Raw genomic sequence first — 16243 nt, forward strand, 5'->3', positions numbered from 1 at the left:
GGTAGGGTGAATACGGAGGGTACGGGGTAACACAAGACGGACAGCAGTGGAACTCAGGACTCTGATATGAAAAGGACCAATGAAACGGGGAGACAGCTTGCGGGACTCTACCCGAAGGGGCAGATCCCGAGTGGAAAGCCACAAACTCTGTCCAATGCAGTAGCGGGAAGCTGGGGTCCGGCGACGGTCCGCTTGTCGACAATACCTGGAGTTGGTCTTGAGAATAGCATCTGGGCCGAGGGCACGCTAACCTCCTGCTCTTGTTCCGGGAAGAATGGAGGTTGATACCCCATGGAGCACTCAAAAGGGGAGAGTCCCTTGGCAGAACAGGGAAGGGTGTTCCGGGCATACTCCACCCAGACCAGTTGACGGCCCCAGGTAGTGGGGTTGGTTGCAACCAGGCATCTTAAGGTGGTTTCCAGGTCCTGGAGGGTGGTATCCAGGCTCGCTCCGACTGGCCATTTGATTGGGGATGGAATCCGCAGGACAGCCTGGCTGATACCCCAATAAGGGTGCAGAATGCCTTTCAGAACTCAGATGAGAATTGAGGACCCTGGTCGGAAACCATATCCACCGGGAGACAATGGATCCAGAAGACGTAATGCACCATGAGATGGGTTGTTTCCTTGGCAGAGGGTAGTTAAGGGAGAGGGATGAGAGGGATGAAATGAGCGGCCTTAGAAAACCGATCCACCACTGTCAGAATGACGGTGTTGCCATCAGACGGGGGAAGCCCAGTGACAAAGCCCAGAGAGATATGGGACCAGGGACGATGAGGGACTGGTAGTGGCTGAAGAAGGCCAGAAGGAGCTTGCCGTGGAGTCTTGTTCTTGGCGCACACCGTGCATGCGGTGACGAAGGCAGAGACGTCAGGAACCATTGTGGGCCCCCAGAAACGTTGTCAAAGGAAGGCTAGGGTAGGGTGGGAACCAGGATGACAGGTTAGTCTGGAGGAATGAGCCCATTCCAGAACCCGGGACCGAACTGAGTTAGGGACAAACAGCCGGTTGGCCGGGCCCCTTTCAGGTCCAGGCTGGGAACGTTGTGCCTTGCGAACCAGGGTCTCAATACCCCAATCCACTGTGGCTGCTAGGCATGAGGTAGGGAGAATGGTTTCGGTGACCGAGGGTGTGGCAGAGGAACTGTATAGGTGAGAGAGAGCGGCAGGCTTCACATTTTTGGATCCTGGGCGGTAGGAAATGGTGAAGTTGAATCTGGTAAACAACAGAGCCCACCGGGTCTGCTTAAAGGTAAAGCATTTGGCTGTACGGAGATAATCCCGATTTTTATGGTCGGTCCAGACCAAGAATGGTTGTTCTGCTCCTTCCAGCCAGTGCTTCCACTCTTCCAATCTTGACCACCAGGAGTTCTTGGTTGCCTACGTCGTAGTTCCTCTCTGCAGAATTGAGACGATGGGACAGGAAGGCACAGGGATGAAGCTTTTGGTCCTGTGCAGATCGCTGGGACAGGATGGCCCCCATTCCAACATCAGATGCATCCACCTCAACCACAAATTGACGCGGCGGGTCCGGGTGGATGAGGATGGGTGCTGTTGTGAACCGATGCTTCAGGTCCACAAAGGCTTTGTTGACAGCAGGAGACCATTTGAACGGTACTTTGGGAGAAGTGAGGGCCGAGAGGGGGGCCGCCAGGGTGCTGTAACCCCAAATGAAACGGCGGTAGAATCCTAGGAAATGTTGCAACTGCACCCGGGATGTAGGTTGAGGCCAATCCACCACTGCTTTCACTTTTCCAGGATCCATCTGGACATTACCCTCAGCAATGACATATCCCAGAAAAGTGATTGTAGAGCGGTGGAACACACACTTCTCTGCTTTCACGAACAGGTGGTTCTCCAGGAGGCGCTGAAGGACCTGCCTGACATGAGGAACAGACCGGGAAAAAACAGGATGTCGTCAAGGTAGACGAACACAAAACAGTTGAGCATGTCCTGGAGCACATTGTTTACCAAAGCCTGAAAGACAGCGGGGGCGTTGGTGAGTCCAAACGGCATTACCTGATACTCATAATGTCCGCTGGCTGTGTTGAAGGCTGTCTTCCACTCATCCCCTTTGCATATCCAAACCAGGTGGTAGGCATTCCGAAGGTCCAACTTGGAAAAAATGGTGGCCCCCTGAAGGGGTTCAAAAGCCGAGAAGAGGAGAGGTAAGGGGTAACAATTCAAAAAAACAAAATTGAAAACCAGCAACACCTGGAGGGGTTGGAGACAATAACAAGGACAGGTGAAACAGGTCAGGGTGTGACAAGCACACATTTTAGTTGTCAACTAAACAAAATCAATCATATTTTCTTGTCCCTTTTTAAGGTAAAAATACAATGTTATCTTCCATCTGTCTGGTTAACAACAACCAGTATATCTTACAGAGTGCAGACAGAGTCACAAACACAGGAAAAGTAATGATTATATCATGACAAGACAGTGAACAAGACAATCTCTGCCCAGGTCTGTGCCTGCCCAGGTCTGTGTCTGCCCAGGTCTGTGCCTGCCCAGGTCTGTGTCTGCCCAGGTCAGTGTCTGCCCAGGTCTGTGTCTGCCCAGGTCTGTGTCTGCCCAGGTCTGTGTCTGCCCAGGTCTGTGTCGGCCCAGGTCTGTGTCTGCCCAGGTCTGTGTCGGCCCAGGTCTGTGTCTGCCCAGGTCTGTGTCTGCCCATGTCTGTGTCTGCCCAGGTCTGTGTCTGCCCAGGTCTGTGTCGGCCCAGGTCTGTGCCTGCCCAGGTCTGTGTCTGCCCAGGTCTGTGTCTGCCCATGTCTGTGTCTGCTCATGTCTGTGTCTGCCCAGGTCTGTGTCTGCCCAGGTCTGTGTCTGCCCAGGTCTGTGTCTGCCCAGGTCTGTGTCTGCCCAGGTCTGTGTCGGCCCAGGTCTGTGTCGGCCAGGTCTGTGTCTGCCCAGGTCTGTGTCTGCCCAGGTCTGTGTCTGCCCAGGTCTGTGTCTGCCCAGGTCTGTGTCTGCCCAGGTCTGTGTCTGCCCAGGTCTGTGTCTGCCCAGGTCTGTGTCTGCCCATGTCTGTGTCTGCCCAGGTCTGTGTCTGCCCAGGTCTGTGTCTGCCTAGGTCTGTGTCTGCCCAGGTCTGTGTCTGCCCAGGTCTGTGTCGGCCCAGGTCTGTGTCGGCCCAGGTCTGTGTCTGCCCATGTCTGTGTCTGCCCATGTCTGTGTCTGCCCAGGTCTGTGTCGGCCCAGGTCTGTGTCTGCCCAGGTCTGTGTCGGCCCAGGTCTGTGTCGGCCCAGGTCTGTGTCTGCCTAGGTCTGTGTCGGCCCAGGTCTGTGTCTGCCTAGGTCTGTGTCGGCCCAGGTCTGTGTCGGCCCAGGTCTGTGTCTGCCTAGGTCTGTGTCTGCCCATTACAGACTGGGTCACAGCTCTCTGACTAACACCTAATGAATAAAGGGATTATGGGCAGTGAGAGTCAGTGGCGTCATTATTCCCTAACACTTAATGTTTTTGGTCCAGCCCAAAAATGTAAAAATATGTTTGTCTCATTTCAGTCTGATATGAGTTTCCATAACCACACATCACTATGCAGTGTAACATTTTTTTAAGTTTTACTGGCAGATTGTAATTACAAAAATAAACAGTACAATATACTGTGCTAGACAGTATCAGGCACTGCAAAATGTACCTAGAGTGACACGGAGCCTGCAGTGAATTTGCAGGTTAGGTGAAAAAGCCACTGAAATGACTATTAAAACATTTTTTACAACTAGGACAGGAAAAGAGAGGAGGGTAGACAAGACACAGTAACATAAAAGACTAAGATACAGCAACAGAAGAAGGCAGACGACACAGAGAAAATGATGGGGAGCGGCAGAGGAGGGGTGAGCACACAGTGGACTGCATCTTGGGTAGGGGGCAGTATTTTCACGGCCGGATGAAAAGCATACCCAAAGTAAACTGCCTGTTACTCAGGCCCAGAAGCTAGGATATGCATATAATTGGTATATTTGGATAGAAAACACTCTACAGTTTCTATAACTGTTAAAATAATGTATGTGAGTATAACAGAACTGATATGGCAGGCGAAACCCAGAGGACAAACCATCCCCCCTCAAAAAATAATTCAGCCTACCACTATTTTCAATGGCGGTCTCTTTTATTAGAAGGCGAAGTCCTCCCTGATTGCAGTTCCTAGGGCTTCCACTAAATGTCAACAGTCTTTAGAAAGAGTTTCAGGCTGGTATTTGTAAAAATGAGCCAGAAATGGTAGTTTTCTAGGTGGCTCCTATTTTGGCTGTAGTGTTTCCAAGCGCGTGGAAGAGAGTGCGTTCTTTAGTATTTTTCTCCGCTAAAGACAATAACGATTCTCCGTCTTAAATGTTATTGTTTATTTACTTATTAGGGTACCTAAGGTTTGACTATAAACTTTGTTTGACTTGATTGGAAAAGTTTATTAGCAACGTTTGGGATTTATTTTGTATGCATTTTGATGAAGGGAAACTGGGTGGATTACTGAAGTGCGCCAGCTAAACTGAGTTTTTATGGATATAAAGAAGAACATTATCGAACAAAAGGACCATTTGTGATGTAACGGGGACCTTTTGGAGTGCCAACAGAAGAAGATCATGAAAGGTAAGGCAGTTATTATATCACTATTTCTGACTTTCGTGTCGCACCTGCCTGGTTGAAATGTTTTTCATGGTTTTGTGTGCGGGGCGCTGTCCTCATATAATCGCATGGTGTGCTTTCGCCGTAAAGCCTTTTGAAATCTTAAAAAAAGTTAAGCTTTATTTTGATGTATTACACTTGTGATTTTATGAATGTTAAATATTTATAATTCTGTGGTTTGAATTTCGCGCTCTAAAATTTCACAGGATGTTGGCCAGGTGGTATGCTAAACATCCCACCTGCCCATAAGAAGTTGAAGCTGCTCTATGGATTCAAATTACTGCACAGCGTGCGTGCGTGCATGCATGTGTGCGTGTGAGTGAGAGAGATTGGGTACTGTGGGATTCTTTAATCAGTTTGGCTCATTGGACAGGCCAGAGTCTGTTTGAAGTTGTTGAGTGGTATGGAGGTTTTTGGCAATACATCGTAGATGTATTTGGTCCAGAGAAGAGAGTAGAGAGTGTTCCAGAGTAGAGACACAGTAGATTTGTAATTGAGTACTGGCAGTGTCTGCTGTGGGAGGTGGGAATGTGCAAGTTATCTGTTGCTGGACCAAGGAAGAGTAGCTGCCTTGGCAGCAGCTAATGGGGATCCATAATAAATTAAATCTCTCAATGTTCTAATCTCTCAATGTTCATCTCAAAGTGCACCAAATTAATGCATTTGGCTGTTGAAATTCCTTTCTTTTTTGGCTGGGGGAGAAAGCCTCCGGACACCCCTACTGGCTTTGGGCTAGGCCCCAAATCCTACAAAACACCCCTGATGAGGGCAGAGAAGAGAGAAGTTTTTGGGAGTAAGATTCTGCTGTGACACATACAAATGAGACCCAAACTACATTATCTTCTCCCCTTATCACATCTGTCACATTATGTTACATTACCTCTTACCTCCCCTCCCACTGAGGGAGGGAGCAGACTAAACTCTCTCCAGTCTCCAGTCAACACTGGTTATGGAATAATAATATGAGCCTTCTGTTTTTGGAGGAGAGGAGATTGAGCTAGGAATATTCCTTGATGGTGAGAGAAACTCATCGTCACTGCACAACATTTATAAGAAGCAGAAAGCAACAAACAACGTCCCTTGAGAAACAAACAACGCCCAAGCCAGGACATTCATTTATTTTGACAATTGATAACACATAAACTAGAACCCCCACCGTTGGAAGCCTACAGTAGCAATCAACTAAGTATTAGTACCATTGCGTTCTAACAAAACAGTCCTGTCTACCAACCATCAATAGTACAGTTGTTGACAAATAGCTGCTATCTTCTAAACTCCAAACTCTAAGACATTTCACCATCACAACTGGCACTCAGGGCATTATCAAGTACAGGAAGATGAGAGGAACACAAAACTAATCAAACTGGCCAAAGGCTTAGTCAAACAAACCAAAATCCTACCCACACAATACAAATAAATATATGTTTTATTGTCACATACACTAGACAGATGCAGTGAAATGTGTTTAACAGGGTCACTAATAATAGTACAGCGCCCCTGGATCAAATTAGCATAAAGTGCCTTGCTCAAGGGCACGTAGACAGATTTTTCACCTTGTCGGCTCAGGTTTTCGAACCAGCAACCGGCCCAATGCTCTAACCGCTAGGCTACCTGCCACCCCTCTACTGTATCTTATGGTGTACACAACACCTGCATAACTGTCTATTTCACAACACCTGCCCAAATCACAGTACTGACATCACTCAGATCACTAGGCGGCAGTACTCACCTGAAGCAGGTCATCATCAGCAGCATCGCTTTCTGCAGGGTTCATAAATCCAAACCAGAGGAAGGAACTGTGTGTGTGGCTGTATGTGTGTGTGTGTATGTGTGCATTTATGTGTGTGTGTGTCCAAAGCCTGTCACTGCAGTGTGCAGATGCAGCAGATGTGAGAGTGACTGCGTGTGCATCTCTCTACCACCAACAGCAAAGTGTCTGCAGAGAAGCTAAGAGCTGGATAGGGACTGAAAAAACGATCATAATCAACAATGAGATGCAAAAAATGTGTGTGTGTGTATAAGTCTCTCAGACACACAGAAAGTGCCTGCGCACACAAAAGTGTTTATTTTATACTTTGCTATCAATGCTGAGAAGAAAGAAACGTGATATTCCCTGGGGACTTTGACAGTTTTCCTCTGTACCGGAGGGATAAATGGCCTGCGTCCCCAAATGCCATCCTATTACCTACATAGTGCACTAGTTTAGAGAAGAGCCTGGTCAAAAGTAGTGCACCTTATAGGGAACAGGGCGCCATTTGGGATGTTGCCATGGAGTATGCAAACCAAACTGACATCTCCAGCCTGAGGAGGATTTCAAACAGGCAGTCCTCACCATGAGACAGCCCACTGGTGACATCTGATCAAAGTCATTGAGCTTCACCACATAACTGATTCTGTTCCTGCCACCATTCTGAGGAAAAAGTATGAGGAAAGCAGTTTTCTATGAAATATTGATTGTTACGCAATTAAATTGCTCTTGTTCCTCCAATGCAGACCTATTGTTGTTGAAGACTACCATATCGATGAATACCTCAGCCAGGGCCTGTATTTATAAAGCATCTCTGAGTAGGAGTTCTGATCTAGAATCAGGTCCCCCCTGTCCATATAATTCTATTCAATATGATCTAAAAGGCTAAACTAATCCTAAATCAGCACACTTACTGGTCCTGGTCGATTAAACACACTAAGGTCTATTCGACTCTCCCCAAGCTCATTTCTGTGTAGTAGAACACTAAAACACAAAGGGTATTGGTAGACCACTTGAACATGATTAATTACAATGAACATTCAAAGCTCCCCCTGTGGGTAAAATCAATTGTTCTGATCCAATGCACAGTAAGTCATCCAGGTGAGCTGAACTGAACCGATCAATCTAAATGGGCGAGATGAATTTTGGATTGCTCAAAGGGTTCCGTTTTCCAGGACTGCTCCAGGACTGCTAAGATTTGACCATAGATCATAAACATTATATACAGTATGCATATGGACATCATAGCATTTCACATGTCTGAGCCTTCCCCGTGAGCAACCTTGATGAAACATATCCAATATCAAAGCACTAATCATACCACACACATACAAACACAAACTGCATCTTCAAACTCAGGTCTGGCACCAAGGCTGTTCACTCACACTAAAATATGAAAATGCTGTCCTGATTATATCAGATTGGTTGAAGGTCACTGTAACGGAATTTCTGTCCACCACTGTGTATGAGTCTGTACCAATGATACTGTCACTGTTAGTCTTTGTTGTATATTTTGCTATGGGGGGGTGGGTGTGATAAGGAAGTGTGTTTGAATCTGTTGTGCTCAAAGGTGTTTGTGTTTTGTGATGCTTGGCAGCTCCTTAAAAAACCCATCAGGGAGAAGATTCGCTAGTCACTACGACAGGATGTGACTCAGAGACCTATATGACTCTCAAAGAGATTGTGTGTGTGTGCATTTGTTTTTTTTTAGGGGGTGGATCAGTTTTATTATTGCATATATATTGTAGCTTCTATCAATGTAATTGTCTGCATCATTTCCGCCTTATATATTTTTAGATAAATATATATATTATTTTAAATATATACAATATACTGTTGTGGGTGTCCGAGCTGTTGTGTGTGTCCGAGCTGTTGTGGGTGTCCGAGCTGTTGTGCGTGTCGGAGCTGTTGTGGGTGTCGGAGCTGTTGTGCGTGTCGGAGCTGTTGTGGGTGTTGTCCACTTTCAGCCAGGAGAGATTGACATGCATATTATCTGAGCCAATTGCAATTTGCAATTGCAAAGGCACCTGACCACACAACTGAACAGTAGTCAAGGTGCGACAAAACCAGGGCTTGAAGGACCTGCCTTGTTGATATTGTTGTTAAGAAGGCGGAGCCTCGCTTTATTATAAACAGACTTCTCCCCATCTTAGCTACTACTGCATCAATATGTTTTTTGACCATGACAGTTTACAGTCTAGGGTTACTCCAAGCAGTTTAGTCATCTCAACCTGCTCAGTTTCCACATGATTTATTACAAGATTTAGTTGAGGTTTAGGGTTTAGTGAGTGTTTGGTTCCAAATACAATGATTTGAATTTTATGAATATTGTGGGCTAACCTATTCCTTGCCACCCACTCTGAAACTAACTGCAGCTCTTTGTTGAGTGTTGCAGTCATTTCAGTCACTGTAGTAGCTGACTTGTATTGTGTTGAGTCATCCTCATACATAGACAGTCTGGCTTTACTCAAAAATGTAGATTCTTCAAAGTAGCAATAGTTAGCCTTGGTGGCAGCTTTGCACACTCTTCTCTCAACCAGCTTCATGAGGTAGTTACCTGGAATGCATTTCAATTAACAGGTGTGCCTTGTTAAAAGTTCATTTGTGAAATGTATTTCCTTCTTAATGAGTTTAAGTTGTGTTGAGACAAGGTAGGGGAGGTATACAGAAATAATCCCTATTTGGTAAAAGATCAAGTCCATATTATGGCAAGAACAGCTCAAATAAGCAAAAATAAATTACAGCCCATTATTATTTTAAGACATGAAGATCAGTCAATGAGGAACATTTCAAGAACTTTGAAAGTCTCTTCAAGTGCAGTCGCAAAAACCATCAAGTGCAGTCGCAAAAACCATCAAGCGCTTGAAAATGGCCCTCATGAGAACCACCACAGTGAACGGAAGACCCAGAATTAACTCTGCTACAGAGGATAAGTTCATTAGAGTTACCAGCCTCAGAAATTGCAGCCCAAACAAATGCTTCACAGAGTTCAAGTAACAGACAAATCTCAACATCAACTGTTCAGAGAAGAATCAGGCCTTCATGGTCGAATTGCTGCTGAAAAAAAAAACACTACTAAAGGACACCAATAAGAAGAAGAGACTTGTTTGGGCCAATAATGAATCACGAGCAATGGACATTAGACCGGTGGAAATCTGTCCTTTGGTCTGATGAGCCCAAATTTGAGATTTTTGGTTCCAACCACTGTGCCTTTATGAGACGCAGAGTAGGTGAATGGATGATCTTCGCATGTGTGGTTCCCACCGTGAAGCATGGAGGAGGAGGTGTGATGGTGCTTTGCTGGTGACACTGTCTATGATTTATTTAGAATTCAAGGCACACTTAACCAGCATGGCTACCACAGCATTCTGCAGTGATAGGCCATCTCATCTGGTTTGCTTAATGGGACTATCATTTGTTTTTCAATAGTGCAATGGCCCAAAACACACCACCAGGCTGTGTAAGGGTTCCAAGAAGGAGATTGATTGAGTGCTGCATCAGATGACCTGGCTTCCACAATTACCAGACCTCAACCCAATTGAGATGGTTTGGGATGAGTTGGACCGCAGAGTGAAGGAAAAGCAGCCAACAAGTGCTCAGCATATGTTGGAACTCCTTCAAGACTGTTGGAAAAGCATTCCAGGTAAAGCTGGTTGAGAGAATGCCAAAATGATGCAAAGTTGCCATCAAGGGAAAGGGTGGCTACTTTGAAGAATATAAAATATATTTTGATTTGTTAAACACTTTGTTGGTTACTACATGATTCCATATGTGTTATTTCATAGTTTTGAATGAGTTGGTGTGTCCAAACTTTTGACTGGTACATTTTTAAAAATATATGTTTTCCCCTAACCCTGCCACCCCTCCCCTAATTTAAGTAAACTAATGGACAACACTTAGGCTTCTACTTCCAGCTCATATAGTACATACTATATACATTTTACAGACACAGTATATTTTACATGAGTTATCTTTTGTTTGTTTTTATTCCCATCCTTCAGCTACCCTCAACCCTTCCATCTCTGAACAGAATCCAATTTGGATCTATTTGCCATATATGATATTCTATTTGCCATATATTTTTCAAATGTGCTGTGATGTTTCACAAAAAGTTTTGAACCTATATACATTTTACGCAGTACATTTCAAACTGTCCCTTGTAGGGTAAGCATTAGAATAGTCTAAATCGCCTCAATATTTGCAGCCATAGGTGACAATATCTCTCTAGGAGCTGATCCGTCGTCAGTATTGTGGAATCATTCTCTTTCTAATAACGCACTTAGTGAACGTGCTCTCTATGTGGTGTTTTGGGAAAAGCATGTGACAACTTTGGCCGTTTTAGGAACAATGCATTGTTCAAATATTCGTAAGCTTATCGGGAAACCGGGCCCTTGTCTGACCCGACCATGACACAATGCCACAAAGAGGCGGCATGATAGCATGTTATAATCAGCTGATTGGTACCTGACGCTGTCAATCAGCTGCTGATGGTCCTCATTGATTAAGATGTCTGGGAGGGCTTCAGCTAGGTTCTCCACGTTCCGCTCGGCTGCGTACTGCTTCAGAACACCAAACAGCTGTTCCTTTATATCTGGCTCATCACCAAGCACCTCCTCCACCTGCAAGAAGAAGATAAACACAACTTCCTGTTGACCTCTGTGGGCTTCTGAGTGTGGAGACCTCCACAGATGGAGACGCAGACAGAGACAGAGTTGGAAACGGAAACAGACACAGGGGTGGAGACAGATGCAGAGACAGAAGACAAAGATGCAGGCACACACCCCTGCCACCCACACACCTTCTTGTTAAACTCCAGGGCCTTGTGTGCACGGTCCTGCCTGATACTATCCCCGCTCAGTGACACCTCCCTCATACTGTGGCTGAGGCGCTTGATCCTCCGTCTCATACTGAGCACGCCCAGACGCAGTGGGCGTCCCTGTGCCACCTTGATCATGGCCGCCGCCATTTCGTGATGCTTGACGGGGATCCCGTTGACCTCCATGACATAGTCGCCGACCCGGAGGCCGCTGCGGCCCGCTGGGGAGTTGGGCAGGCAGTCATCCACCAAGAGGGGGCAGTCTCCCACGATGGTGAAGCCGAAACGGCCGTCGGGGCCTGGGTTGATGTCCATCTAGGGAACAGTCAGATTAGAATTAGATGTGAAGACAATAAAGTGTCTATTTGATAACTATCTGCATGGAAAGTAACGGAGATTGTTTTGAAAGCACATGTCATTTTGCCCTAGACTTATGTGTTACCCAGCTCACAGTTCCAGATCAGTAGTAGTGATCACACTGAGGCTTAGGTAACATGCAACAACACTGTCACAACCAACTCCTATCTGCCTTTAAAAAATGTCTCAAGTGAAAAACCGAGGTCAAATGTCCACTATCTGCATCACTGAAGCCTAAATGATTTCCCAACTGTTCCAGACCTGTTCTATGCGTGACACCACTCCGATGCTGGGGGGTACAGTCTTCAGAGTCTGTGCCAGGGCCACCAGGGCCTGGGTGCTGAGAGAGGACACCTCCTGGCCCTCGATGTCCACCACCTGGTCCCCAGGCTGCAGGCCCGCCAGGTAGGCACTGCTGCCCTCAATCACAGACAGGATGTAGCTGGGGCCCGCGCCCCCCAGAGTGAACCCAAACTCCTCCGGCCAGTTCTGATTGGTAGCCGGGAGGGTCAGGTCTGGAGAGTAGTCAGGATTGGGTTGGTTACTTAAGCCTGTTATACATAGCCTGGGTGCCAGTCTGTTTCTGCTGTCTTGACAACTCCTCATGGAACATGTTTGACTTGGCAATGACAGCAATGTAGTTGACAAGAGCACAAACAGATCTGGGACCAGGATACTTCTAACACAAACACTGCTATTACCAGGGTCTAGAGTCCATGCCTTTCTCAAATACTATCCCCAAATATACCAGATTACAGACCCAGTCACATGCACGCCTCCTGCTGTGGTAGAATGGTAAAACATCATGGGTCCTTATTTGTTTTTACACCAGTAGGAGGCGTGGCAGGAATTCAGGGACTATAATAAGAATCCAGGTTTCCCCAAATACACTGGTGGAGACCCAGGTAAGACCACAGTCAGACCTGCCTCTGGACCAGGGATCCAAAGCAGGGTCTGATAACCTGGGATGACCTGAACACACTGAAGACAGAGCCAGGTAAAACCAGGGTACCTTGATGTATTTGGGGCATAAGAGTGTAGATTATTTTAATAACAATGTCATGCAATGTCACATTATGATACCATTTAAATGGAGACTCAGCGATATGAGCAGCTGTGTGAAGAACCAAAGATACTGGAGAGTGAGTGCCATGCAAGAGGCTGCACTTGTGAGCATGCACACCACAGAGCATCTGCACATGTTCACGAGAGTTTGCGTCACTCTCCTGCAACATGATAGCTGCGTGACAACAACTGCGGAGGAGATTTGCCTCTTGCTTCGCGCTCTTTGATGTTTTGGAAGTCGTCCCGATCTGCTAATGGTACATTTGTATCGCTGAGTCTACCTTTAACTACATTGTAGTCTCTTTTCACAGTTGCTTGTCTCAGAGGTGGAGACAAGTGGCAGTGAAGACACTACTACAATGTAGCTGTACTTGACTGACCTGGGTTGAAATACTTTATCTGGGCTTGATTGAGCTTGCCTGGCACAATGGAACCAATGGAATAGTTGCAAAACTACAAACCTTACCCATCTGGAACCCCAGGCAGGCTAAACCAAACGCTAAAAGTATTTGAACCCAGATCTGGGACTTGAAACTAGTTTAAAAGTCTTACTGATATTCATTGGATTATTCATTGGAGGACAGCCCATTTGTTGACGGAAAGCATCATCTGAATGGGCGAGAGAACCAGAGACTGAAGCGTCACAAGAATGAAATGGGTTGAGAAGGTTTTTCTGCTCTTAAGGGACATCCACAATGGTCGAACACAATGGTATCACTTTTTAACAGACACTATCATACCTCCATAGTATAACGCCCCGCTTGGAGGGTTCGAGAGTGGAACATCAACTATTGGAAAAAACTTGACTTTATTATATAATAGCAATCAATGAGAAATAACCCAATCAATAACAAATATACTTTTATTTTGAAGAGTGAATTTAGTCAATGTTTCGAGAGATCAAATATTAGCACCACATAGTTTTGAGCCCTCCTGTCCTCTCCGTCAAGAACAGGTCAAACTGAATACGTTTCCACCATACTGTTTTTACAGATCAACTTGCTTTAAGACCAGTGATCATGATGGACAGAACATGAGCAAATGATGCTGTTTTAGACTGTTGGGACTCAGCCTATGTCTGTCATAGCTTTCTTTTCTGAACTGCTGGCCCTCCCCTGGTCACTGGCCTCATTCTCATACTGCAGTCAGCGGGTGCCACTCAATACTCCACAAAATGGCTTCCTATTCTCGTCTCCTCACACTCATCTGCACTGATCTGAACAGACGCGATAGCTGAAGGCAAAGTGGCAGATCGAGGCCTATCAAAATGACTTGCTTTATCTTGTCAAGTTGTTTCAGATCAGTGCAGTTGAAGGAAAGCTGGATACAAGGAGAGGAAACATCTTTAGATTATTGAGATGTACCCATTCATTCTCCTCACTCTCTCCTGTACCAGATTGTTAACCTCCTAACACTGAAGTCTACAGCCTCAGCCTTATTCATTTAATAGGCCATATGATGATCCTATGAGGATTAATGTTTAATGAAAAGATTAATAGGTTCCATGACTACAGCAGGCAGTTTATGCAATTTCAATGATTGAAGTGGCAATCTTTCTCTCATTATGAAGGTGTGCATGAAGAGACACACACACACACACACACACTCTCTCTCTCTCTCTCTCTTTCTTTCACCCTCTGTCTCTTTCTCTTTCTGTATCTCTCTCTTTCTGTCTCTATCAACGGGTGCATGAAGACACACTCACGCACACACACTCTCTCTTTCTCTCTCTCTTTCTCTCACTCAGTACCAATGTGTAAAGGTAGCCTATTGTATGTGGATTTCTTAAAGTGAACAAGAAATGGATGGTCAGATCAGTTTGAGACAATTCAAAGGGGAAAAGCTGGCAACAGTGGCATCATTACATAGTTCTACACTGACTTTGCAGGGAAAATAAAAAAGTGATGGTGTAATGAAAATGTACGAGCCCCGGATTATCTGAATAAAAGTTCAGAACACAGTGAGAACAAGTCGTTCTATATTTCACTTTGTAAGTCTCCGTGTATTGTGTCATAAAACAACTAAGTCTAAAGTAATGTGTCAAAATAAATTGGGACATCTAGACCTGTGAGAAAGTACATTGGTTAAATCAAACATTTCTTTCTCCGATGTACCAGGACACGCAACCCCACCGTCGAGATTAAACTTCCCACGGCCTTCTTCTCTCTTCTCCAAATCTGAAATACTTCTGAAGCCCGCGACCTAGATACACACACACAGCTTTAGTCCTTTTGTTCTCTTCTGTCTCTTCTCCTCCTCTCTTCAGAAGAGAGGGATGAAGCAGATAAGAGGAATAATGAAAAGGAATTAAAGACTTACAGAAATCTTTGGAGGCACCGCGAGGTCCAGACTTGCTCTGACGCAGCGAGAAGCGGCCTTTGCGGCTCAGAAACCGCCTCATCTTGACGCTGGTGGTGTCTACTGAGATGTCAAGGTTTGCGAGGACACGTCCAGTCAACGGCCCAAAGTCCCCGTCTCTGGTGCCCAGTCACGCCCTTACCCTCTCTCTGGCTCCTGTACCCAGCTCCAGCACCCCCACCAAGACCTACAACCCAAACCCTCTCAAGAGGTCACATCAGCGTACAAGTAGGCTGATGTCTCCCTTTCACGGATCAAAGAACCAGAGATATGAGGCAAAAGAGGAGAAGGAGGCTGGGAGAGAGAGGAGACGGTCTGTAAGTCAGGCTCCCCATCGCAGGTAAAAATCTGCCGGCCCACAGCCCTAGCTAGCTGCTATCGCGGAGCGCCCATACAAAAACTGGGACACTTTGTCCTCTAATGATTATTTCGTGAGAAAAGGTAGCGCGAAGCCCCATTTTTCTATAAATACCTCTGCCTCTCTCTCTTTCTCACACTCTCCTCCTACCCTCTCTCGCTCTGGTTCTTTCAGATGGGGCCCTCTCTAAGGGCTGAGGACTGACCCAGAAACAGTGAGGAGAGCCAGCCAGGGACACTTCTCACTGATTAGAGCGTGTCAACCTCAGTGTTGAGGCACTGTAGTCTATAGGCAGTAGGCACACAATGGCTCCTCAAGGTTCATCTAGGAAACTTGAGATTGAGGGAACAGGTTAAAGGTACACACCTTCCAGGTTGCATACCATCCTTACAATCCTGAGGCGAAGAAAAGGAGCAAGGCTGGTAAATGTCTATTATACCTGATGGTAACTTCCAGAACCTTGGCTGAGGATCAGCACGAGAGCAATCCTGGTTCCCTGTTAGACACTGACGTCAAGCTTGCACCCCCCCAATCTGGCTACCTGAAAGTGAGACCTGTTCAATTTCAAATCACCCGTTACAGTACTCTTGTAGATCTGAAATGATAGCAATAAGGTGATAGCTCCACCTTGCACTGTAATAGGTTATGTGGACCAGCCACCACATTGCTTACACTTATAACCTTTCCGATCTAGTGTCTAAGAGTAGGGGTGAGGTGTCAGTTTTAAATTTGGCAGTATCCCTCAGTATGAGCCCTGAGGAAACCATATCCTATTGGTAACAGTGTTCACCCCTCCGGGGCTGACTTGACCTCAATGGAATCGTGATCAGTGTGTTTCCAGTGGGAGATGCAGGCAGCAGCACTACAGCTGTGGAGTGTCCTCTGTTCTAACAGTGATCATGGCTCATGTGAAACTCTGCCAA

At 46.0% G+C, this 16243-nt stretch overlaps 2 protein-coding genes across 4 annotated transcripts in view; both read right to left on the reverse strand.

The window, feature by feature from the left end:
• Window positions 1–11614, reverse strand: part of LOC110486827 (glutamate receptor, ionotropic, delta 2 (Grid2) interacting protein, a) — a 56336-nt gene extending 44722 nt beyond the window's left edge. For all 3 annotated transcript variants that reach the window (XM_036941550.1, XM_036941549.1, XM_036941551.1), the window contains exons 1-2: window positions 11165–11614; window positions 10831–10985 (exon numbers count right to left, since the gene is read on the reverse strand). In XM_036941550.1, the coding sequence (XP_036797445.1) occupies window positions 10831–10985; window positions 11165–11497 (488 nt within the window). In that variant the 5' untranslated portion in view covers window positions 11498–11614. The remainder of the gene's footprint in view (window positions 1–10830; window positions 10986–11164) is intronic.
• A 159-nt stretch (window positions 11615–11773) lies between these two features.
• Window positions 11774–12502, reverse strand: LOC118938095 (delphilin-like). Its single transcript, XM_036939770.1, has one exon. The coding sequence runs from the start codon at window positions 12143–12145 to the stop codon at window positions 11774–11776; it is 372 nt and encodes a 123-aa protein (XP_036795665.1). The 5' UTR covers window positions 12146–12502.
• Window positions 12503–16243: the final 3741 nt, after the last annotated feature.

The sequence above is a fragment of the Oncorhynchus mykiss genome, chromosome 13 (genome assembly GCF_013265735.2).
Source record: "Oncorhynchus mykiss isolate Arlee chromosome 13, USDA_OmykA_1.1, whole genome shotgun sequence".
NCBI classification, from domain to species: domain Eukaryota; kingdom Metazoa; phylum Chordata; class Actinopteri; order Salmoniformes; family Salmonidae; genus Oncorhynchus; species Oncorhynchus mykiss.

What these genes read in the sequence shown, in the direction of transcription:
- LOC118938095 (XM_036939770.1), bottom strand. Translation starts at nt 12,145, where the DNA reads ATGAGGAGTTGTCAAGACAGCAGAAACAGACTGGCACCCAGGCTATGT.